At 54.8% G+C, this 23,783-nt stretch overlaps 4 protein-coding genes across 12 annotated transcripts in view; 3 read left to right on the forward strand and 1 right to left on the reverse strand.

Annotated features, from left to right (window-relative positions):
- Nucleotides 1–9,626, forward strand: part of Arhgap39 (Rho GTPase activating protein 39) — a 92,474-nt gene extending 82,848 nt beyond the window's left edge. For 4 of the 6 annotated variants that reach the window (XM_021659026.2, XM_060389190.1, XM_060389189.1 and 1 more), the window contains 6 exons: nt 2,704–2,796; nt 5,785–5,858; nt 6,441–6,640; nt 7,363–7,454; nt 8,086–8,255; nt 8,414–9,626. In XM_021659026.2, the coding sequence (XP_021514701.1) occupies nt 2,704–2,796; nt 5,785–5,858; nt 6,441–6,640; nt 7,363–7,454; nt 8,086–8,255; nt 8,414–8,608 (824 nt within the window). In that variant the 3' untranslated portion in view covers nt 8,609–9,626. The remainder of the gene's footprint in view (nt 1–2,703; nt 2,797–5,784; nt 5,859–6,440; nt 6,641–7,362; nt 7,455–8,085; nt 8,256–8,413) is intronic. The other 2 variants (XM_021659029.2, XM_060389191.1) reach the window with 1 other exon arrangement.
- An 81-nt stretch (nt 9,627–9,707) lies between these two features.
- On the forward strand, nt 9,708–12,180 carry C8H8orf82 (chromosome 8 C8orf82 homolog). The gene is made up of 3 exons (XM_021659294.2): nt 9,708–9,967; nt 10,406–10,454; nt 10,646–12,180. The coding sequence occupies exons 1-3, from the start codon at nt 9,806–9,808 to the stop codon at nt 11,089–11,091; spliced, it is 657 nt and encodes a 218-aa protein (XP_021514969.2). The 5' UTR covers nt 9,708–9,805; the 3' UTR covers nt 11,092–12,180.
- Lrrc24 (leucine rich repeat containing 24) lies at nt 11,384–19,057 on the forward strand. The gene is made up of 5 exons (XM_021659079.2): nt 11,384–11,514; nt 15,476–15,720; nt 15,924–16,202; nt 16,338–16,506; nt 18,026–19,057. Exons 2-5 carry the CDS (start codon nt 15,541–15,543, stop codon nt 18,958–18,960), a joined length of 1,563 nt encoding a protein of 520 aa, XP_021514754.2. The 5' UTR covers nt 11,384–11,514; nt 15,476–15,540; the 3' UTR covers nt 18,961–19,057.
- A 231-nt stretch (nt 19,058–19,288) lies between these two features.
- Lrrc14 (leucine rich repeat containing 14) lies at nt 19,289–23,770 on the reverse strand. Of its 4 annotated transcripts, XM_060389196.1 has the most exons (5): nt 23,272–23,770; nt 22,880–22,931; nt 21,185–21,538; nt 20,400–20,990; nt 19,289–20,300 (listed from the first exon to the last, which is right to left on the reverse strand). In XM_060389196.1, exons 3-5 carry the CDS (start codon nt 21,511–21,513, stop codon nt 19,733–19,735), a joined length of 1,488 nt encoding a protein of 495 aa, XP_060245179.1. In that variant the 5' UTR covers nt 21,514–21,538; nt 22,880–22,931; nt 23,272–23,770; the 3' UTR covers nt 19,289–19,732. The 4 variants fall into 4 exon arrangements, with proteins under 4 accessions (XP_060245179.1, XP_060245180.1, XP_060245178.1 ...); XM_060389197.1 differs by lacking the exon at nt 22,880–22,931 and having other exon boundaries at nt 23,583–23,770; XM_060389195.1 differs by lacking the exon at nt 22,880–22,931 and having other exon boundaries at nt 23,277–23,770.
- Nucleotides 23,771–23,783: the final 13 nt, after the last annotated feature.

Consider the following 23,783-nt stretch of genomic DNA (forward strand, 5'->3'; position numbering starts at 1 on the left):
CTCATAACCAACTCTTGCAGTTCCAGGGGATCTGATGTTTCTGGCCTCTGTGGGCAACAGCACTCTAATGAACATATACCACACACACACACTTATTTAAAAAATAAGTCTTTAAAATTAAACCTTGTCTTAGTCACTCTTCTATTATGAAGAGACACTATGACAAAGGTAACTCTTAGAAGGAAAGTATTTCCATTCCTGCTATACTGATAATGGACTAAACCTCTGACAGTAATTAATGGAAAAGAACAGCATGTTGGAGGACCTCCCACCACTTAGTTGTTATAGACCTGGAGGAATCAAAGTCCGGTCTGTGTGAGGAAGATGGATCCATGATCACAAAGGTCCCAGGAACAGGCTCATTCAAGAGCAGGTCAGTTTTCCTCAGAGGTGGAAGATCTTTCTTGAATGTTGCTGAGAAGAACTAGACTTTAAACACAAGAGAGATTAATTCCAACCTTCACTTCGCGCTGTATGAAAAATTAATTCAAAATCTGTCATAAACCAGCCATGTATGATGGCACACCCTAATGACAGCACTGAAGAGGCAGAGGGAGATGGATCTCCAGGCTAGGCTCGTCTACAAAGGGATTTGTAAGAGCCAAAACTACAGAGAGACCCTGTTTCAAGAAATTATTTTAAAAAGGTCATAAACCAAAACAAAACCCCAAACTATAAAACTTCTAACATAGGAGGAAATCTTCATCTTCCGAGTTAGGCAGTGACTTACGTAATACCAAAACACTGTATTGGAAAACTAGCAAGAGAACGAGGCACTCGTTACACTAACACATACTCATACACTAACACACTACTGAGTGTTAGCTCAGTCGTAGAGTGTATGGGTCTCTGGGTCAGTCCTTGACTTCTTGCCCCTAAAAGAGGAGTGAAAAGCCAGTTATACAAGTTGCAGACAAAGAGCAGAAGCTGTGTAGACTGATTTATGTGGAGATCAGTTGATCAGTTAAACTGCAATACTGGTATGAACTCATATGTCCTTTTTTTTTTTTTTTTTTTTTTGAGACAGGTTAGCCTGTCTGTGTAGCCCTGGCTATCCTGGAACTTGTTCTGTAACCAGGCTGGCCTCAAACTCAGCCACCCGCCTCTGCCTCCCAAGTGCTGGGATTAAAGACGTGCACCCTCCACCCCCAGTGATCTATCTGTACTTTAATAGAGGCAAAGATCCATACATAGAGAAGTGTTTATAGATACGTGTATGTTTATCGGGGTTAGTGGACATACATTTGCTTGTCTGCTGAGAGGCCCTCAGAAGCAAGGACACGTCAATAACAAAAAGGCACCCACCTTTTTGGTTTCTAGCTATAATTTTCTGTTATAAGAACCATAGTCCTAGCCAGGTGTGGTGGTGCATGCCTTTGATCCCAGCACTGCAGAGGCAGAGGCAGAGGCAGAGGCAGAGGCAGAGGCAGAGGCAGAGGCAGAGGCAGAGGCAGGCAGATCTCTGTGAATTTAAGGACAGCCTGGTCCAGCACAGCCAGGGCTGTTACATAGAAACCCTGTCTCAAAAAACCAAAAGAAAGAAAGGAAAAGAAAGAAACCATAGTCCTTTCAAGAAATATTTGATTTCATCCTGGTGTAGGGAATATATTGACAAGATGTGCCAAAAGTGGCTGGGTTGCTGGTACATGTCTGAAATCGCAACACAGAGAAGGCCTGAGGCTGGAGGATTTTGAGTTTGAGGTCAGCCTGAACTATAAAGCAAGGGCTCAAAGTTTCAAGACCTCAAAAATTCCAGGGCTGCAACTGTAGCTCAGTGCAAAACACTTGCCTCATGTTCGCAAGGCTGTGCATTCAGTCCCCAGCATCCAAAATAAATAAAGTATAGCCATGCCTGGCACTGTAGTCTCATATCAGCTACTCTGGGTGCTAAGGCTTGGGGGTCAAGAGGCAAGGCCCATCCTAGCTACAAAGTGAGTTCAAGTCCTCCTGTACCAGTTTGAATAAGACTGTCTCAAAAAGTAAAAGACTAGACCTGTCACTCAGTGTTAGAGTACCTGCCTAGCATGCACTGGAACTCTGTGTTCAGTCACAGCATTGATGTAGAGGCATGGGAGAGAGAGATAATGAGAGCTGTCAGGAACATGAGCCAACTGAAAACTTGCCAGTGCCAAAGCTTAAACCAAAGTCTGAAAGAAATACCGTTACCAAATTCCTTCCTTGTGAATACATCAAAGGAAAGGGGGGAGAAAGTAATTCCACAGTGCAAAAATCTGACAGGCGTGACCTCGGCCAAGTGACAAGGTCACAGGCAACAGCAAGTCGCTTTGTCACAGGTGGTAGGCCAGGCCAGCCTGGAGCAGTCCAGTCATTACCCATTTCTGTTGGCTTTGTAGCATGGTGGGTCTGTGGACCAAACACTAGTTCAGAAGCCCAGACCCAAACCTTCTGTCACCAGAGATGTGTGAACCAGGGGATCCATATCTCCCTCTGACCCAAGCAATCTCCCTGCCTTCCCACCCACGTTAGGCCCTCTGGTTATATAACACAAGAAAGGTCCCAGCACCTCACGCTGACCTGTGTGTGCACATAGCTGCCTGTCTCCAGAGACATGTGGCCATCAGCTTGATGGGGACAGACCCCCCAGCAGGCCCAGGGGCCTCCTTGCCACCAAGTGTAGGAACCACGTGGGCAGTGGTTTCTGGCTTATGTGCTGTGGTCCTCACGGTTCTGTTTGCTCCCCAGTGACACAGCACATAAAAGAGCTCCTGGAAAGGAACAGTAAGAAGAAATCCAAACTGAGAAAGAAACCCAAGCCTTATGTTGAAGAGCCAGATGGTAGGGCCTCTGCAGCCTGGGCGCTGCCTCTGCACCGCTCTGCTCTCCAGCCATGGCCGCCTGGCCTTCTCTAACCGCTTCTGGGCTGGGGGAGGGACACTAACCTCAGGCTTGGGGCTTCCCAAGCAAGCAAAAACTGGAGGTCTAGGGTACCAAAATGACCCTAGAGAAAGGGTATGTGCCCTGCACCTCTTCTGGCAGTACCCAGGACAATCCACACCTTGCTTCTTGGTGGACAGGGGGAACAAGGACTAACCTGTGAAGGCCTGGAGTCACCCCAGGTGAGTGAGTGGGCCTGGCCCTGGGGTGAGGCCCTCAGATGGAGGAGCTGGTCACCCTGTGGCAAGTGCTTCCCTAGCCCTGGCCTCTAGCCCAGCACCTCGAGGGGCAGGGGAGTCCACCCTAGTGTTAGCAGGGCATCTTCCCTTTCCCACGGTGGCCCCAGCAAAGCCTTCTGAAGCAGAGTTTCTCTGCCATCTTCAGCATCCTTCTTGCTCTTCCCCTGAGCCCTCTCCTCAGTGGAACACCAGGGAAGTCTGTGACCTCCCTATCTAGATCTCTCAGTGGTAGTTCAGCGCCACCACTCCCTCACAAGGCCTCAAGGCAGCTCTGGCTTCCCGCACCAACTCTGTATAGAGCTGTTTCCACCAGGCCGCTGCTCACAGTCTCTGAAACCCTGGCCTCCTGCTCTTTGCTCTACGCTTCATAAAGCTCTTGCTCACTGTGTGCTGCTCACAGGAGCCCAGGGACAAGGCTAGGGAACATTCTGTAGATGAGGCCTCTTTAGAGCAGACTGGGCCAGCAGAAAGCTGTAGCCCATGTGGAGCCTAACAAGCAAGGCCAGGATGGCATCTGTAAGGCTGGAAATTTGTCCTTGCTCGGGGCTTCCCAGGCTGTTCTAGCAGCCTGCGCCCAGATTGCCCATAGAGTATTAGTGGAAAGAGTTACGGGACCCTGGTAGCCCTCCCACCAGGGTGTGGGAGGTGGATGCCAACCATCTGGGAGTTTTGGCCAACACGGTAGAGAGCAAGTTCCTGTGGAACTTGGAGCAGAACTGGGCAGCGCTTTGGAACCCAGAGTGTCTGGTAGGAAATCAAACAGCATTCCTTCCCTGGGCCATGCAGGGTATAGAACAGCAGACACAACAAGCCTTGGCACACCTGCTGGAACCCGCAACACTGCTCCTCTAAGTCGAGTGTAAGTCACTCCACATGGAAAGCGTGTCCCTGCAGCCTGGGTAAGATTCTGGTCAAGGTTCAACAAGGCTAGACTGGGGCCCAGAGCAGACCTGATACAAGTCAGGGTCTCTGTGGGATGGCAGTGACCACCGCCTGATCCACTTTGGACCTCAGCACTGAGCAGAATTTATTGCAGCTTTCTATACTCAGGTACACGTAGTCCCAGCCTCAGTCCTGGCCTACCTGCTACCACTGTGACCCCAGCAGCTGTGTGCTTAACCCCTAACTGGCTCATAAGCTCTCAGTACAGCCATCATTGGGCACCTGTGAGATGGGTGTTATCTTTATCCCTGTCCTACAGAAAAACAGAAGCACAGGCTTTTCTCATACCCACTACCAGCTGAGAGGTAGTAGAAATAGGGGGTGTTCTGGTCCTGAGCAGATGAGGGCCTTTTGTGTTCTCCCTCGGGGAAACACTGAGTGGGCAGAATAAGGAGGTAGCAGGTGTAAGTCCCTTCATTGCTCCTTGACCTCATCTGCTGAGCTGAGCCAGGGCAGGGAAAGCACCCAAGCAGTAGCCATTCTTCTAACACAAGGGAGCCTGACAGCTCTCCTGAAAGTTACTTCAGGATGCCCTGAAGTAGAAGGCTGCAGCACCGTCTCCAGCTGGCTGAGGACAAAAACTGGGACCTTCTGCCAGGGTCTGTGGATCACTTGGTACCTGGGGCAGATTGTCCAAGACTTAAACATCTGAGAAATTTATAATTATTTCAGTTAGAAAAGAACAACTTTTACAGATGTGAATAAAACTCTTCATTGACAAAGTGATATAATCTCCCATATATGTGTGTGTCTAAGACCCATGTATATATGGAGTTTAAAGACCTTTCCAAGTCCTTAGATGTCCACAAGAAACTGCTTCCTTTCAAAGGCAAATGTACTCCTAATCTACAGTCCTCATTGACCTCAGTGAGTCGCAGCCTGGGGATCACAGAGGCAAGACCTTCCAGAGGCAGAGTATGTTTTCCAGAAGCACACAGCTGGCAGCTAGTCTGTCCATGATGCCTCTTGGCATGTTCTGGCATCTGCTTCCCTCTCTTATGTGCTAGGACCAGGTGGGTGACAACGACATCATCTACCAACACTCCAGTGCCACTTGCTCCGCTGCAGGGACTGAGTCCCACAAGGCTCCCTCCTTGAGAGAAGAAGCCAGTCCTTCAGCCCTGCCATTATCTTGCCCTCTGGTTAGAGCACTGGCACAGCGGATCTTCTATACGCTGTTTTCCACTGAGAGCCAAGCCTTGGTCACTGTCTCCCTGTCACTCTGCTCTCAACTTCACTCCTCCCTAAGGAAGCCAGAACTGCCGGAGGACCGTGTTTGCCCTAGTGCTAGCCAAAGACACTAGATGCTTCATCCAGAAGCCTCTTTCCCCGAGACCAGGAAAGACCAAAGGTCTTGCTAGGGTCACCTAAGGAGGAAAGGAAGTAGAATTTCAAGGCCTGGGACCCAGGGTGTGCTCTTTTTCTTGCCTCTGACTTCTTGCAAGCAGCTTTGTTCCCAACCTGTTTTTCCTACATGGCTATAGGAAGGCTGGCAGAGGGATTTCTCGCACCCTAGCTCCTAGAGGTGGGGAAAGTACACCTTTGCCTCTCCTCTTGGGTCTCTGCTCTGAAGGACTGTGCCTGGGCTACTTCCCTCTCCGGGGGTGGGTGAGAGGCTGACCACATCCCAGAATTCCTACAGTTTCTGTCTTCAGCCCCTGTATCCCACATCTCCACACCAGGCTGACTGCTACCCTTTCTCTTCCAGGGGTAGCAATAAGCACCTATGCGAAGTACTGTTACCACAAACTGCAGAAGGCAGCCCTGACCGGGGCCAAGAAGGTACAAACGCTTCTGGGAGAAGCAGGGTAGGGCGAATGACTCTCCCCCAGGCCATAGAGAAATCCTGATGGTGAGGCAGTGAGGCTCACGAGAGTGCTAGCTGACAGAGGTTCCCCAGCCTGTTAGCAGCTAACTAGGTAGACTTAGGAGCCCCTGTGCTTCCCACAGTCTCTTTCCTTCGAAGGGCTCGTGACCATGTCTGGGACTAGTTGATGAGCAATGCAAATGGGTACTAGACAGGCCATCAGGTAGCCTACCTGAGTAAGTAGTCCATCCACCTGGCTGTACCCAGCCTCCCAGAGCCCAGGAATAGCAACCTGGTTGCACTGGCCCCTAAGAAGGCCAGCTGACATGATGAGACACAGCAGACAGGTACTGCCATATGCGAGTCTGTGGTGAGGACCCTCGCCTTTCCACCTTTCTGTTTATTCATGGGTTAGGGTGTTGCAAATGGCGTGAGGCCTTCAGTGACTTGGGTCAGGGTGTGGTTTGTATCTGGTTCTGACTGGGCCAAGGCCCAGAGTTAGAGAGAAGAGATGGACTACAGCACTCAGGGACCTGAGTGCTGGGCTGTTTTTGCAGGGCCTAAAGAAGCCCAACGTAGAGGAAATACGACATGCCAAGAATGCCGTGTTCAGCCCATCCATGTTTGGCAGTGCGCTGCAGGAGGTGATGAGCATGCAGAAGGAGCGCTATCCTGACAGGCAGCTGCCCTGGGTACAGACACGGCTTTCCGAAGAAGTGCTGGCACTCAATGGTGACCAGACGGAGGGCATTTTCAGGTGCCTTGCCAACCCCAGATTGTGGGTGGGGAAATGGAGCGCGGGTATGTTATATATCTTTACCGTCAGGAACCAGTAAGCCTGTGGGCCATACAGCCAAAAGAGACAAGATGATGCTCCATCCGTGGGAGGGAGGTTGGCTGTGTCACCCCCGAAAAGAGCAGGACGGCCAAAGACAGCCAGCAGGGGTCCAGGATGTACCTGGATACCAGCAAGGACATCACCTATAACAAGAGCCTCAGAGATGGCATGCAGCCGGCCAGGCAGCTCAGCAGCCCCAGTTCATCATCCTGTGTGAGCAGGGATGTGACAGACCCTGCCCTGGGGGTGGCACTTGCCTAGGCAGTATCAGCCATTGTGATGATTTGCTGGCCTGGGCCCAGGGAGGCCCAAACCTCCCAAAGGACAAATAGGGAAACCCAAGGGTTCCAAGTTTGAAATGGCTTTAGTGGCCTGCAGAGGGAGACAGCAGCACAGAGAAGCCAATAGAGTCCCTGAAGGGAGAATGGCCAGGAGAACCCCACATCACTGACCCAAGTGTATGGGCAGATCCCTCCCCCTCCCCCTCCCCCTCCCCCACAAAAAAGCAACAAAGCCCTGAGCCATCCCACCCTGCCTGAGAATTGTTCAGGTTGGTGAGACCTTGAGACTTTCTGCCATTCCCAACTCTAGTACTAGAGCAAAATGAGCTCCGCTAGTCTGAGACACCCTGTGTGCTCTAGGGTCCCTGGTGACATTGATGAGGTGAACGCCCTGAAGCTGCAGGTGGATCAGTGGAAGGTGCCGACCGGCCTGGAGGACCCCCACGTCCCTGGTGAGCCCCAGACATCCTTATCCGCAGCCACGTGTGGCCTAGTCTTGACGTTTGGTGGAGTTCCCGGGTGATGGCCCGCATGCACATCCCAGAAAGTACATCACCGTTCGGGCCTGGGCTCCTGTCCAGTCCTCCACCCCAGGATTGCCCTGTGGCCTCGTCCCGCCATCTTTCTGTGGCTGCACCTCACCAGGCTTCACCCCTGGAACCTACCTCCAGAAGTGAAGTGAAGTGATGTCTCCCCATCACTTCTAGACATCGTTCTACGCCGAACACGTCAGTATTCTTGGCATACCCAGGGTTCTGCTCTCCAGAGCAGCCCAGCCCACAGCTCTTAGGCCATTCTCAGCCCCCTCCTAAAGCAGCTGCGCAACCCTTGTGAGAAATTATTTTGTAGTCATGGTGGGCACACACACACACACACACACACACACCTATACACCTATACTGCCAAAACTAAGCCAAGGTCCTCCAGCAGCTAGTGCCTCTGGGTTGTGGGTTCAGTCTCAACAGTTTTAGCCAGGGGGACCCTTTCCAGCCCGCTCCATACTCTCTCTGGGTGTGCCCTTTAGTGGATGCTTGTCTTTGGGGGCCCCAGACCAAGTTCATTCTAAGCTGCTCCCGCCCTCAGCATCCCTGCTGAAGCTGTGGTATCGGGAGCTGGAGGAGCCCTTGATTCCTCATGAATTCTACGAACAATGCATTGCACACTACGAGAGCCCGGAGGCTGCCGTGGCTGTGGTGCATGCACTACCGCGCATCAACCGAATGGTGCTGTGCTACCTCATACGCTTCCTCCAGGTACGCGTGCTCTGGATCTGATGACGCGCCATGCCCACCTTTCACCCTGCCGAACCCCCCTCGTCCCTGGCCCGTCCCGTCCCCCACCTCCACCCGTCCCCACCCCCCACGCTGTCTTCTACTCTGTTCTCTTCCTCTCCCTGACCCCCCTCACCCAGGTGTTCGTACAGCCTGCCAATGTAGCCATCACCAAAATGGACGTCAGCAACCTGGCCATGGTAATGGCACCCAACTGCCTGCGCTGCCAGTCGGATGACCCGCGCATCATCTTCGAGAATACGCGAAAAGAGATGTCCTTCCTTCGAGTGCTCATTCAGCATCTAGACACCAGCTTCATGGAGGGCGTGCTATAGCACATGGGTTATGGACACCGGCTAGGGTGACATCTGGGGAGGTGGGAGGGAAGGCCCCAGTGCGAGGCAGCATGCCAGGCCCCGCCAGATGCCCGCCCCGCCCCGCTCCAGGCCCTCCCGGGCAAAGCAGCCGCGCCATAACTTGCGGCCAGTTCTGCAGGCACCGGCTCGCCCTGCGGATAGCAGGCCAGCCCCGAGAAGTGCCTTCTGTTTCCCGGAGCCGAGCGACACTGCCCCCCTAGTCGGCCGAAGCACATGCCGCGTTGCTCAGGGCAACACGACCTCGTCCCCTCTTCAGGGCAGTCCACCTAGGCACTCTCGCCCTGACCCCGCCTACCCTGATCTAGGGGCCTCTGGCTGGGGCCTGAAGGAGAGTTAGAGGCGCTCTAGAGAGCTGTGCTGGCCACTGCTAGGACGCAGCCCCTTCTGCCCAATGCAAGGGAGGCCCCAAACCAAAGCCCTCTGGGGTACGGCCAGGGCTAGGCAGGCGTTCTTGGGGCGGGTGGGGGAGGGCGAGAGGTTTTGTGTTTATGTTTTTATTTTTTGGTTTCAGTCCAGAATCTAGCCCGCACCCATCCTACTTGTGTATAAAGATATAAATAGAATGACAGATGTCAGAACTAAGTTTGCTAAGAACATAGTTTTAACCAGATGCTATTTATCTCTTGAACTGCCGTTGCCGTCCTCGGCCTGAACAAGTTAGCACCACCCTCTGACCTCGCGGCCTCCGACCAAACTCCACACCCGGGCGGAGCGTGGATGGGACCTGGACTCCTCTGCGTTTTCCATTCTGGAATCTCAGTTCCAGCCGCTGTCAAACTTCATTTCTCCCGTTTATATATAAATATATTTTTAGAGTTGTTTTTATTTATTAAAAACAAAAGTTCCGCCATGCTGAGGCCCCGCAGCCCTCGAGGGCGGATTCTGAACCTCTCCGGTGGCCTGGCCGCAGGCTCGCTCTCGGACGTGTGGACCGAGATGACTGAGCTCCGTGTGAATAAAGTTCAAGTGCACACTCCGCTGCTTGTGCCTCGGGTTCCTTCTAACGGGGAGGGGAAAGGGGGCGGGACCGGGTCCATACCGCTTACCTCCTTCCGGGGCGGAGCAGGGGGCCCCGCCCCGCCCCACACGTGCTACCGGCGGAACCCACAACACCGCGCCACCGCCCGCTCGGTGACCTGCTTCCGCTGTGGAAGGATGTGGCCGCCTTGCAGGGCGCTGCGTAACTTAGCGCTAGTCTCGGCGAGGTCACAGGGAGCTCGGGCCTGCAGTGGGGACGAGCGTGTCTCCTACACACAGGGCCAGAGCCCGGAACCCAGAACCCGCGAGTATTTCTACTACGTGGATCACCAGGGCCAGGTGTGCCTGGCGCAAGGCAGGAGCCCTGAGGGAGCTCCCAGCCACTGGGGAAGAGTTCTAGGGCTGATACCTCGGAATAGAGGCTGCGTGCGGTGTTGAGCCTGGCTTCCAAAGCCCAGGCTGGGAGCCGGAAGCCTCAGCGCCAACCAGCGACCCCATCGCAGTCCCGCTGGTCCACACCAGCCTGGCCTAGCGCCGGTCCCAGAGCTGAATGCTCGCGACGGCGGGAGACAACGGCAGTCAGACCCGCTTTAGAGCTGGGGTGGGAGGAGGCTGCGGCGCTGGTAACCGTTAATGTGGCTGTGGGAACTCCTCAGGGCCCTTCTCATGCCCCCTTGAACACGCTCTACAGAAAAGGCCAGGACAGCGAGCACAACACTGGGCCCAAGGCCTTCCTGCCAGGACTCACAGTCCACTGTCTGTCCCCTCTGTCCGCAGCTTTTCCTAGATGACTCCAAAATGAAGAACTTTATCACCTGCTTCAAAGGTATTGCTCGCTGCGCTCCTTCGTGCCTCTCTCCCTCTGCCCGTCAAGGCCTCATCTTCCCGGCTTCTGAGGGAAGCCCCCACCTCCAGGGGGCGGCTGTCTCGAGCCAGTGCTGGGGTGCCCAGGAAATGGAGTCTGTCCGGGCAGCTCGCTCACGGGAGAGTGAACAGTCGTGCCTTTTGTTCCCACAGACCTGCAGTTCCTGGTCACTTTCTTCTCCCGCCTGAGACCCAACCGCAGCGGCCGCTACGAGGCTGCCTTCCCCTTCCTCTCGCCTTGTGGCAGAGAGCGAAACTTCCTGCGCTGCGAAGACCGGCCGGTGGTCTTCACGCACCTGCTGGCCCCCGACAGCGAGGCGCCTCGCCTCTCCTACTGCGGCGGCGGCGAGGCCCTGACGGCACCCTTCGAGCCGGCCCGCTTGCTACCCCTGGCGGCCAACGGGCGCCTGTACCACCCGGCCCCGGAGCGCGCGGGAGGCGTGGGCCTGGTGCGCTCGGCCCTGGCCTTCGAGCTCAGCGCCTGCTTCGAGTATGGACCTGGCTCACCCTCGCTCCCCTCTCACGTGCACTGGCAAGGTCGTCGCCTCGCCCTAACTATGGATCTGGCCCCGCTGCTGCTCGCCGCCCCGCCTCCCTGAGCCTCCCCGGCGGGGGCTGGGTGGGGAGGGTTAGGGCAAACACTGGGCTTTGTAGCACTCGCAGGTTCACCCTGGGCTCCGGCCTTCCGGGTTGACCTAGATGTCCCCTGTCACCTGCACGCCGGGAGTGAGTGCGCGTGCGCGCAGGGTACGCCTAGGGCCACAGCAGCCTGGCGCTGTCCAAGGTTCTGGCGCGGCTCTGCTATCCTTGGTCCCTACAGAGGTCCTCTCGGCCACCTCTAACCCTTTCACCGGCTTTGCATCCCACGGATTGGCCCACGCTGGTCACGTCAGGCAGGGCGGCAAGCGCAAGGAGCGCGTGGGTCGGTGCGCGTGCGCGCCCACCCCAACCCCCCCCCCCGCCGCCGCTTCTCCAGTCTTGCAGCCGCAAGCACCGCGGGGAGTCGCTCGCCACTGGAGCAGGTGAGGGGGGGGTTAGATCCTGGCCCAAGGTCACCAGGCTCGGGGGCGGGATCGGGACCCTCTAGGTTCTGACTGCGGCACCTAGGAAAGGTCATAGGATCTGGCTGGGGGTGGGGGGGATGGAAACCACGCCCTCTATGAGCAGGCTCGCATCCACTGGAGCGGGAGGGGTTGGCTAGGGAGAGGTATTGCTGGTTAAAAGCGCCAGGTCGCAAAGGCTGACAGAGACCTTAGCTGGGGCTTCGTACTGAGCCCGAGGGAGGACACAGGCCTCCTCACCACCCACTTCCCGCCTAGATGGGCACCCAGGAGATCGGCACCCCGCTCCTGCCCAGGATTAGAGGTTCATGTCCTGTTAAAAGGATTTCTGGGCTCATCTAGTAAGGGTCCCTTAATTCCTGTCATGGCTGTCTTGCACTGATGCACATCTGGGCGTCTGCATGAGCAGCAGCTCTGATCTCTAATGCACAGAGCAAGGCTTTGCTACTGAAGGCTGTAATACACAAGGCCTGAAGCCAGGGACCAAACAGTCATTTGTGCTCCCGGAAATTAAAAGCCTAGCAAACGTCCCTGCTTCTTGGGGCTCCACATGTTTTGAGATATCTAGGAACTGCCTTTGCCTGTGCCAAAGCTATTCCATTAAAACTTTACCGCTGTGCTGCCTCATCTCTATTGACTTTAAATGATCATGTGACTTACAATTGGTGCAAAAATTGAAATAAACAGCAAGGCCGCTTAATACAGCTCAACTTGACTCAGAGCAAGAAGACCTGGTGAATAAGCAGGTGTTAAAACAGTAGACCCTGCCAAGTGAGGCTGGAGAACAGCGCACCCTGGGTCCTATATCTACCTTAACTTCAGAAAAGCAGGCTTCTCAGCTCCGGTACCACCATTAAAACTGAGCTCGCTGTGCCTAGAACTAGACCCCAGGCCTCCTGTCTCTAGGTTCACAGGCACACGCAATAACTACCACAGAAGGCACTTCTTTATAGTTTGAGAGGACGCTGCTCACATCTCCTACTTAGAAAGCTGGATGCCCAGTTGGGACGATAAGAGTGTAACTTGTGTGCTGGAGCCTGTGCCTGGTGGCAGGAGACACTGAAGTCGATCCCCAGAAGAAAGGAGAGAAGAAAAAAGCGATTGATGACCGAAGGCTTCCCCCCACATCCCAGCCAGGATTTATCTACTCTAGAGACGGAGAGCCATTTGGAGCCACCTCGGAGGGTGGGGCGAAGGCTCTGAATTGCTTTTCCTACTGTTTGTCATCTCCCTCAGTTCTCAAAAAGAAAAAAAAAATTACCTGAGAAAGCTAGGTGTGACGGTGCGCACCTGTAACCCTGCCACTTGGAAGCATGAGCAAGAGTATCTCAAGTTCAAGAATAGCATGGGCGATGGCAAGACTGAGGCTCAAAAAATTAGAATAGCCAGGTGTGAGGCTTACGTCTTCAATCCGAGTCCTGGAGAGGCAGGAGGATCTCTGTGAGTTCAAGGCCAACGTGCTTACCGTAGGGAGTTTCAGGCCAGTCAGAGACACAAAGAAAGTAACCCCGTCTCAGGGGGGTGGGGCTGGGGGTGGAGAGATGGCTCCGTGGTTAAGAGTACTGGCTGCTGTTCTTCCAGAGGACCCAGGTTCAATTCCAAGCCTGCACTTGGTGGCTCACAACCATCCTACAGAGAGAACTCCTGTCTCAAAAAAAGAAAAAAAAATTGGGGGGCAGTTTCAAGATGGTTTCTGTGGCCTGGCTGTCCTGGACTCACTTTGTCGACCAGGCTGCCTGCTGGCCAAGAATTAAAGAGATTAAAGGCATGTGCCACCATGCCCAGCTAAGAATTAAAAAAGAAAAAGGAAAGAAAGTGCCATGGGTCTTTGAACTTGGAGGCAGAGACAGACATCTCTGGGTTTGGGGCCATCATGGTCCACGTAATGAGTTCTAGGCCGGCCAGAGACACAACAGACCCTGTCTAAAAGGAAATTAGTATGAGTTAGCTGAGGAAAAGTATAACTCTAGGTAAACATCCACCAGCTTCCATCCCTACACAGGAGGATGGTGGACCTCACCAGGCTGTCTGAACCACCGTTTCTTCCTGCATCCCCCTCAGATCATGACAAGTGACCCAAAAGCTGGGGTCATAGGGGTTAAGGTCTTGTGGGGTTCCTTGCTCTTGTGTTGGGACACAAAGAAGTTTCTGCTCAGTGCTGAACCCTATGCTGATGCCAGTCCCTTAGAGTGAGGCCAAGAGGACGTGCCTGCCCAGAGCCTGCTCTTCCAGGTCCATGCCTGGGCAACTGGGCCCTGGACTTGCCACCCAGCAGTTCCCAAGCCTATATTACTTCCCGTTGCACCCGGGATCCAAGGAGAGCCTGTCCCCAGGTGAAGATGGTGCTGTCCTGCTGGCGAAGAGCAGGAGGCTGTCAGCACAGGCCTAAGAAGAGGTCTAGGGTGAGGTATGGGCACTCAAGGAAAGATTGTTTTTGTTGTTTTTCATTTTATTTTTATTAATTTATTCACTTTGTATCCCCCCTGTAGCTCCCTCCCTACTACCCTCCCAATCCTCCTCTCCCTCCCCCTTCTCCACCCATGCCCCTCCCCCAGTCCACTGATAGGGGAGGTCTTCCCTTCCTTCTGATCCTAGTCTATCAAGAGTGGCTGCATTGTCTTCCTCTGTGGACTGATAAGGCTGCTTCTCTCTCAGGGGGAGGTGAACAAAGAGCAGGCCAATCAGTTCATGTCAGAGACAGTCCCTGTCCCCATTACTATGGAACCTGCTTGGACACTGAGCTGCCATGGGCTACATCTGTGCAGGGGTTCTAGGTTATCTCCATGAATGTTCCTTGGTTGGACTATCAGTCTCAGAAAAGATCCCTGTGCCTAGATTTTTTTGGTTCTGTTGCTCTCCCTGTGGAGCTCCTGTCCTCTCCAGATCTTACTATTTCCTACTTCTTTCATAAGATTCCCTGCACTCTGCCCAAAGGTTGGCCATAAGTCTCAGCATCTTCTTTGATACCCTGCTGGGTAGAGCCTTTCAAAGGCCCTCTGTGGTAGGCTCCTATCCTGTTCCGTTTTCTCCCTCTTCTGATGTCCATCCTCCTTGCCTTTCTGAAGTGTTTTTGCTTTTTGGAGTTTATTTACTTTATGAAAAGTGTGTGCGTTCATGGGTCGGAGGAACAACCCCAGAAGTCAAAGGACACTTTGTGGAATCGTTTTTCTCCTTCCACCTTCACGTGGGTTTAAGAGACGCAGACGCAGCTCAGGTCCTCAGACTTGCCAGACTTTATTTATTCCTGCCTTTACTTGTGTGGCCATCTTGCTGCCCTCATAACAGGTTTTACCAAGAGAAAAATATCTATTTATTATGTATACAGTGTTCTGTCTGCATGTACACCTGCATGCCAGAAGAGGGCACCAGATTTCATTATAGAGGTTGTGAGCCACCATGTGACCATGTGGTTGGGAGGGAATTGAACTGCGGACCTTTGGAAGAGCAGCCAGCGCTCTTAACTTCTGAACCATCTCTCCAGCCACACACCACGACCAACCAGGCACTCACTATATAGATCAGTCTGGCCTCAACTTAGAGAGTCACCTTCCTCTGCCTCCTGAGTGGTGGTGGTTTGGGGGTTGTTTGGTTCTTGTTTCGTTGGTTTCTCTGTATAGCCTTGGCTGTCCTTGGAACACACACTGTAGAACTAAAGGATATCCGCCTGCCTCTGCCTCCCAAGTAAATTCTGGGATTAAAGGCTGCACTGCCACCTCCCGGGCCCCTGGATGCGAAGTCTCACTGTAGTCCAGCCACACCGGCCTGGAACAGAGCTTCCGCCTGGCCTTGAGCTTACAACAATTCTGCCGCCTCAGCTTCCCCGGTGTCTAGGTTAAGAGCATAGCCCACCAAACCTGGCACGACATCCCTGCTCCTGCGCTGGCTGGATCATGTTAGCACTGGCTTGCTAACCCTGTTTCAGGAGGCGCATCCCATCCGGGTCCATTCCCTAGGGAAGCCACGGCTTCCCGGTGGGGCTCTTCGGAAATGGCCCCGGGGGCCCCCTCGCTGCTACCGCTACTGCTGGGGTTGCTGCCGCTGTCGCTGCTGCCCGGACTCCCGCGTGCCACTGGCTGTCCCGCCGCCTGCCGCTGCTACAGCGCCACCGTGGAGTGCGGCGCCCTGCGGTTGCGCGTCGTCCCACCGGGAATCCCCCCCGGGACGCAGGTGGGCACTGTGTGGGACTGGAGGAGGGCCTTGCATTGAAGTGGTGGGCTACAAGTGCCCGCCATAAAGGAAGAGATGGTGTGGACACCAGAGGTGCAGTGGAAGGTCCCTAGGGTGCAGAGGTAGGCGAGCGGGATGGGGTGCTCCTTGGAAGTGGGCCATTCCCCACAGTGAAGTAATCTTCTCGTCCCCACGGCCCTCAGACGCTGTTCCTGCAAGACAATAGCATCGCGCACCTGGAGCAAGGAGCCCTGGCACCACTCGCTGCCCTACGCCACCTCTACCTGCACAACAACACCCTGCGAGCGCTGGAGTCGGGCGCCTTCCGCGCACAGCCGCGCCTGCTTGAACTGGCGCTCACCGGCAACCGGCTCCGGGGATTGCGGGGCGGTGCGTTTGTGGGCTTGGTCCAGCTGCGCGTGCTTTACCTGGCCGGAAACCAGCTGGCGAAGCTGCTGGATTTCACCTTCTTGCACCTACCGGTGAGCGAAGTGCGCGATCTTGCTGGGCTCTCGATGACCGCCCTGCTAGCTGGCGGGAGGGGTTGGGGGAGAGAAGTCAACCGTGTCTAGCTTCCCATGGCCCCTTTCCCTGATGATCTGCTGTCCCTACTTCAGCGACTGCAGGAGCTGCATCTTCAAGAAAACAGCATCGAATTGCTGGAGGACCAGGCCCTGGCCGGCCTTTCCTCCCTGGCCCTGCTAGACCTCAGCAGGAATCAACTGGGCACCATCAGCAGAGAAGCCCTGCAGCCTCTGAGCAGCCTGCAAGTCCTGCGCCTCACAGGTAACTCTTCTTGGTCCACAGCTGCCCCAGTAGGGAGAAGCTACTGGGGCTTCCTACTGTCAGCTCCACACTGTGGCCACTTCTAGCCTGGGGAGTCCCTCACTCAGGAAGAGCCCCGTTCTTCACTTCACCGCAGAAAATAATTTCAGGATCCACAAGATGTAAGAGAGTTGGGGTTTATCGGAGTGGACATTAACATAGACTTGAAACGTGAGTTAGGACAGGTGCTGTGGAAGCACCCAGCTGTCCGTGTAGGCCTTACAAAGTCACAAATACCTGTCTTTACAATAGCCATATAGACTTTCGTTTTTTTAAAATGACTTCAGAAATCCCATCGCAAGGGATTGTTAAAGAACCTAAGGGAGCCAGGCATGGGGAACAAGCCTTTAGTTCCAGAACTTGGGAGGCAGAAAGATCTCTAAGCTTGAGACCAGCCTGGTCACCAAAACTAAGTTCCAGGACAGCCAGGGCTATACTGAGAAACCCTGTCTTGAAAACAAAACCTAAGTGAGCTCCTAGGGTGGATCCCATGCGTTTGGACAGGGCTACATCAGATAATGCAAATTCCTACGCAACAAGAGGAAGAAGCCCCTCCTGCAAACGAAGGTTTAGTCTGTGTGTTCCCCCTCCCCCCGAAATTACCTACAAAAGGAGTAAGGTCAGGCTGGTTTGGTGGGTAAGAGCACTTGCTGTTTTCCAGACAACCCAGGGTTCATATCCCAGCACCCACATGTCTGTAACTCCAGTTCCAGGGGATCTGACACCCTCACACAGACATGAATGCAAACAAAACACCAATGCTCAGAAAATAAAAATTTCTTATTAAGAAGTGTTTTGAAATTTAAAAAAGGGTAAGGTCGTTCTTGAGGGTCATACATAAAAGGAATATTGTTCCACTGGCAATCTTCAAAGCAAATGTTAATTGTGCTGTACACTTGGTGAGAGGCTCCAACCAGATTCTGTGGGGACTTGCCTCCCTTCCTGTGCCCCTATAATCTTCCCTTTCTGCCCTGCTTCACCATGACATTCCCTGGGCAGGGCCACAACAGAACCTTCAGACATGGCAAAGGACCACCAGGAGTGCTGGTAGAGTAACAGCTCACGGCCCTCCCTCCCTGGTTAAGGAAGAAAATCACAAGCTCCATTGAGTAACTTAACAGAAGCAGGGCTTTATTTTTGGATTTTCAAGCCAGGGTTTCTCTGTGTAGCCCTGGCTGTCCTGGAACTCTCCCTGTAGAGCCCTGGTGCCCTTACAACTTGTCGTCAGAGGGGGACAGAATTGGAGAGCGCTCACTTGAGAACAGGGGTTCAGTGCTGGCAGGGATGTGCAAGGACGTGGAGGCTTGTGAAACTGGAACTTCAGAGACTGATGCTTTTTCAGGAACTTGAAGACAGGGAAAGAGGGGATTAGGGCTCTGGCACTCTAGACTCTATAGGCATCTGTAAGAGGTGGGAAAGGGCTTCCGTCTGGATTAGCAGGACGCATCTACCTAGGCTGTATGTACTCTGCCCTACACAGAGAACCCATGGCGCTGTGACTGTGCCCTTCACTGGCTGGGCTCTTGGATCAAAGAGGGGGGCCGCCGGCTGCTGAGCTCCAGAGACAAGAAGATCATGTGTGCGGAGCCCCCGCGCCTGGCCCTACAGAGTCTCCTAGAAGTATCTGGAGGCAGCCTCATCTGCATTCCTCCTTCTGTGAACGTGGAGCCCGCGGAGCACACGGCCAACCTAGGGGAGGACCTGCACGTAGCCTGCCAGGCCTCAGGTTACCCACAGCCCCTGGTGGTCTGGAGAAAGGTGCCCCAGCCTCGTGATGGCAAGCCTCAAGCGCAGGCCCAGCTGGAAGGTGGGCCGCCAGGCCTGGGCGGCCACGCGACCCGGGACACCGGCAGCGGCATGCTCTTCCTCACCAACATCACCCTGGCTCACGCAGGCAAGTACGAGTGCGAGGCCGCCAATGCGGGCGGCAAAGTGCGTGTGCCCTTTCATCTACTGGTCAACGCATCCCGGCAGCAGTCCCGGCAGCTACCCGCGCCGCAAGTCCCGGCTACGCGCCCGGTGGGGCATGAGCCCCGGCACGAGGCGGGCAGCATGGCCTTCCGAGCCCTGGGCCTAGCAACGCAGACGGCGATCGCAGCAGCCATCGCGCTGCTGGCGCTCACCGCGCTGCTCCTGGCAGCCATGATCTGCAGACGCCGACGCCGGCGGAAAAAGGTGCCAGCGCCGCCGGGGGAGGGCGCTCTGTTTGTCAATGACTATTCCGATGGACCTTGCACTTTTGCGCAGCTCGAGGAGCTCCGAGATGAACGCGGACACGAGATGTTCGTCATTGACCGATCCAAACCCCTCTTCGCAGAGCTACCGCCAGAGGAGCCGCCTGAACACAACCCTCCCGAGGGGCTCATGTCTGGGCTACGCCTCCCTCCACGTGTGGCCTATGAGATCCATTGCTGAGCCTGCGCGTATCAATGACGTGAGCACTGGGGATTGGCCGGTGCGGTTCGCGCATGCCCAAAGTAAAGTAGAAGCCGCGCCAAGGCGCTGTGTTGGAGCCGGTAGTGGGTCTGTGAACTACTTAGCGGGCTGTGGCTAAGGTTGGTCCCAGCTGCCAGCTCTAGCGACTCACCCTAGCTCTGGACAGTAGGAATAGTGGGATAACCTAGTGAGGATGACAGGCAGGAGACTGGATGACATTTGACAACTGGCCATAAGACAACACTAGAAATGCAGGCAAGTCTTTCCCATCCATGGAGGACACATAAAACCCAACAGAGCCATAAACTCACATTCCAGATACTGCACGTTTGTACCTTGGCTCACACCTTCCAGAGCCAGGTAACAGGGTGCCTCGGGTGCCAGGCAGGGTACACAGTGTAAGACCCCAGACTGCATGGGGTACTCCCAAACCACCCCGAGGCAGATCTACACACATCTACCTTAATGCATTGCACTCCTGCTAAGGGTATGGGGTGCGCTGCTGCTTCCTGCAGAGGGGCGGCAACCTAGAAGAGCGATCAAGGGCAGCCATACAGAGCAGCGGAGCACAGGCCTGAAATACCAAGTCGCCCAGATACTGGGCGCGGGTGGAGGGCACTGCAGAGAGCAGAGGTGCCTCAAGGTATACTCAGGAGCAAGGCAGACTCTGCAGGAAACCTAAGGCGAGGGCCTTTGTGTCAGGCCTCCTGCAGGGTCCCAAAGGCTCTTGACCTCACCAAAACCCTAGAGATCAGAGGCTGAAATAGTCTGCAGCCAGCCGCCCATGGATGTCTGTGGTCCAGAGTACATGGGCACGGCCCGAAGCTAACAGCAGCTGGTGCAACTCAGCCTCTACACGGGCAAACTTCTCCTCATTGATGGAGGCTTTCAGAAGGATAGAGACAGGCGGCGGCCAAGGAAGGCCCTCATAGCAGTCCACAGGGAAGGGGTGCACCACAGTGCGCAGCTCAGCCTGTACCGCGGAGTCCTGAAGCAGCTCTTTAAGTCCTGCTGTAGACAAAGGATTGCCATAGAGACAAAGGTAGCGGAGGCTGGCACAGCGAGTCAGGGTGGGCAGTGTGGCCAAGAGCTGAGCATCAGCGAGATGGCACTCGGTCAGCTCAAGATGCAGCAGTGTGGCCGCTACGGCCTGCAGCAGATCCTGGAAGGGGGTCAGCTGGTCCCCTGACAAGTCATTGCCACTCAGATCCAGCTTTTTAAGGTGGGCAGCGTGAGAGCTCTGAGCCAGGAAGTGCAGGTCCTCAGGCAACAGTGCACAGAAGCCCAGTTCTAGGCTTTCCAGGGGCCTCTTCAGGGTGCTGCGGGGACAAAGGGGTTACAGAGCGGTCATGGGCTTTGAGGCCAAGGAGAATGTCCTCACACAGAGAAGGGACAGAGCAACGGGAGGGCCTACTCACCTGAGCAGTTGATCCAGCCTGCCGGAAAGGAGAGAAGAGCCAATGCTGAGCTCCCGAAGACAGATGAAGCGGCCCATCTGAGCCAGAAAGTAGCGAAAGTTATCCAGACCATCCACGGAAGCCTGCCTTGAGTCCCCATGCACGTAGTGCAGTCTCAGGCTAGCTAGGTGGTGAAAGTGGGCCACGTGTGGGATAATGACAGACAGGCCACGCAACCCCAGGTTATTGAAGCGCAGGTCTATACGGCGCAGGCAGCCCGCATCCAAAACCTCCAGCAGGGCCATAGTGTTGTGAATGGGCAGATCTTCAGCCCGGAGGTCCCGGCAGCAGATCCGCAGCGGGCTGTCCGCACTGCTCTGGAGTGCCTTACGAAGGAATGTGTAGGAGGCCCGGTTTACCCGGAGGTCGACGCGGACTTCCACGGGGACGGGGACGGGGGCCAGCCCCGGCTCCACACCCCCACCGTGCTGCTGAGCAATGCATATTCTGGCCACGGCCGCCGCGCAGTCCCACACGTTCATGGTCCCACGATCCTGCTCCACTCCGTCATCCAGGAGACCAGTCATGTCCAGTACCCGCAGTGCCTGCTTCCTGGGGGCAGGGATGGGCAGAGACAGGGGATGAGGGAGAAGGGCCCACATCCCACCCAGCCACCTCGTATAGAAGCGACAAATAGGACTAGTCCCGTCCCGAGCTCTTGCTAACCTCAGAACTACAGACTAGAACCAACTCAGAGTGTCCTCTCTGTACCCCCAAGTCCACGGGCCCCTCAGAGAAAGGCGTACCTGCAGGAAGGTTGTGTGCCTGCCTCCACTTCTGGGTTGTGAAGCCGGGCGGTCAGCCCCAGGATCACAGCCTGCATGCTCTCCGTGCTGAGCCGCTCCTGCAGCAGGGCTCGGCTGCAGTGGGCACACTCCTGCAGCAGCTGCTGGAAGCTAAGCAGCGGGAAGGGCCACGAGTACACCAGCTCACGCAGCACGTCCGTCTTCTTGTCCATGAAAGCCACCTTGAACAGCAGGGGGAAGAGCTCTCGGGGCAGCAGGGGCAGGGCCTGGCAGGCAGCTGGCTCACACTGAAGCACCTGACGTGTGCTGAGGAAAACAAGTGTGTGCATGGTGCTGGACCGGCCGGACAGCCACCTGCAGGAGAGGGATCTTAATTAGGGACGCCAAACCCCGGGCCAGGATCAGGACACACGCTCTCCAGATTCTCACTGGTACAAAAGCCCCCCCCCCAAGGTATCTGATGTGGAGTTGGCAGTTGGTGGAGGAGAGTTGCACAAAGGAACGCGTCTCTGTTTGGCTTGAGACAGGGTCTCCCTGTTCTAAGCCCAGGCTTGTCTTGAACTTGTGGCAATCCTCCTGCCTCTTCTGGGATTACAAGCAGGTGCCACCACACCTGGCAGGAGTATTTCCTACCAAGTGCTTAGAGCTGTGCAGAGTGGGCAGGAGACAGTTCCATATCCCAGCATCTTGGGGAAAACAAAGCATCAAATAGAATGCGAACAGTGTAGCACAGTGTACGTGTGGCCTTCCGATAGACAGCCTTCGCCCTGCAGGCCCAACATTGATGCTTTGGGCCTCCCAAATCACAAATATGACTCAGAAATCATTCCTCAAAAGTAAAGTACAGGCTGGGCATGAGGTTGTACACCTTCAGCTCCAGCACTGGGGAAGCAAGAGGAAGGTATCTCTAAGTTCAAGGCCCATCTAGTCTATTTATCCATACAGAGTAACATGCTGCCTCAGAGAAGAGAAAAATAAATGAAACCAAGGGGCTGGAAGATGCCTTTTTGTATAGTGCTTGCTGAACGGTCGTGAGGACCTGACTTCAGATCCCAGAATCTATGTAAGAGCAGGATATGGGTGACATACCTCTGTAATCCCAGGACTGGGGTCAACAGAAAACAGGAATATCCCTGAAACTTAGTGACTGGCCAGCCCAATACTTGAATTCTAGCAGGTTTGGTTGCTTGTTTGTTTGCTTGTAAGACGGGGGGGTGGAGAGATGGCTCAGCAGTTAAGAGCAGTTACTGATCTTGCAAAGATCCCAATTTGGTTTCTGGAACCCACAAGGTATGTCACAGCCCAGCCAAAACTCCAGTCCCAAGTGACCTGATGCAGATGCCCTCTTCTGCCCTGAGGGCTTTTGCACACACATGATGCATACACACACACACACACACACACACACACACACTCAGACAGACACAATTAAGGGAACGTAAATATTTTAAGTAAAATAAGCCGCAGTCTCTTCTCACCAGCACAGGTACAGTTAGAGAATCCCTGCAGAGAGCACGGATTTAAAGAGGTATAAGCACATATTAGAAAGTGCCAGGTTCTGGTTTTTATAAAAGGGTCCTGGACACAGGTGAGGTGCAGCCTCTGCGATCAAGGCCGTAAGTGTGAACTCCAGAGATAACAGTTTTCTAGGGTATTAACTAGGCACAGAAATCCCCGAGGAAATGTAACTCTCACCCTCTGGGGTCCTTGCCTTCTATCTGGGCATCCCCTCTTCACTGAGAAACCACTGTACAGAGAGACCAAGTCTTAAATTCATGGGATGCAGAAAGATCCGGGTCAGAAACTGTCAAAGCATTCCAGGTGAGAAGCCGCATGCAGAAGAATCCGAAGCTGAATGATTCCTGCTACACAGGGTCAGAGGACTTCCTACAGGCCGAACACCTTACCCTACACACTACGCCACCACACTAGAAAAGGTTGGAAAACTAAGGCCTAGGCTTTACCCAAAGTCGCAGCACGGGGCTGAAAGGCAGAAAGGCCTTTGCAGAACCCTGGGATTTGCTACATCTGAAACCACGAACAAGTGATTAAGAAACCCCGGGTGACTACCCTCGACCTGGCTCTACCTTACGGTAATATCGCGAGGAATGCCTCGATGAAAAGATGAGCCGACCGGGCACGCGTCATAAGAGGAAAAAGGAAGGCAGCCGCCGGCCTGGCCTCCAAGCAAGGATTGATTGGTGATGAGGCGGTATCCAGTAGACAGCGGTCTCTGCGGTGCCACACAGTCACGTACGCACGGTTCCGTCACGAATCAAGCCCAGAACCTCAACTAACCCGGGCGAGCCTGTTCCTACAGGGCGACAAGGTCCTCACCCGCCCCTTGGTAGCCCTGCGCTTGCGGGGCTCACCCCGGCCCATCCCCGCGCAGCGGTACCTCCCGAGAATCCGCCGGGGCCTTCAAGCGCCAGCCCCCTTCGATCCCGCCGTCCAAGCGCCCTGACCCCTGCCGGCTGCCGGCTCTTGGCCCCGCTCGGATCCCAGCCTAGTGGTCCCAGCTCACACGCCCCTACCACCAGGGCCTCCAACCCCTCCACCAGCCTAGCCCGGCGCCGCGCAGCAGCGTGGCGCGCGGCGA

This window comes from Meriones unguiculatus, chromosome 8 (genome assembly GCF_030254825.1).
Source record: "Meriones unguiculatus strain TT.TT164.6M chromosome 8, Bangor_MerUng_6.1, whole genome shotgun sequence".
NCBI lineage: Eukaryota > Metazoa > Chordata > Mammalia > Rodentia > Muridae > Meriones > Meriones unguiculatus.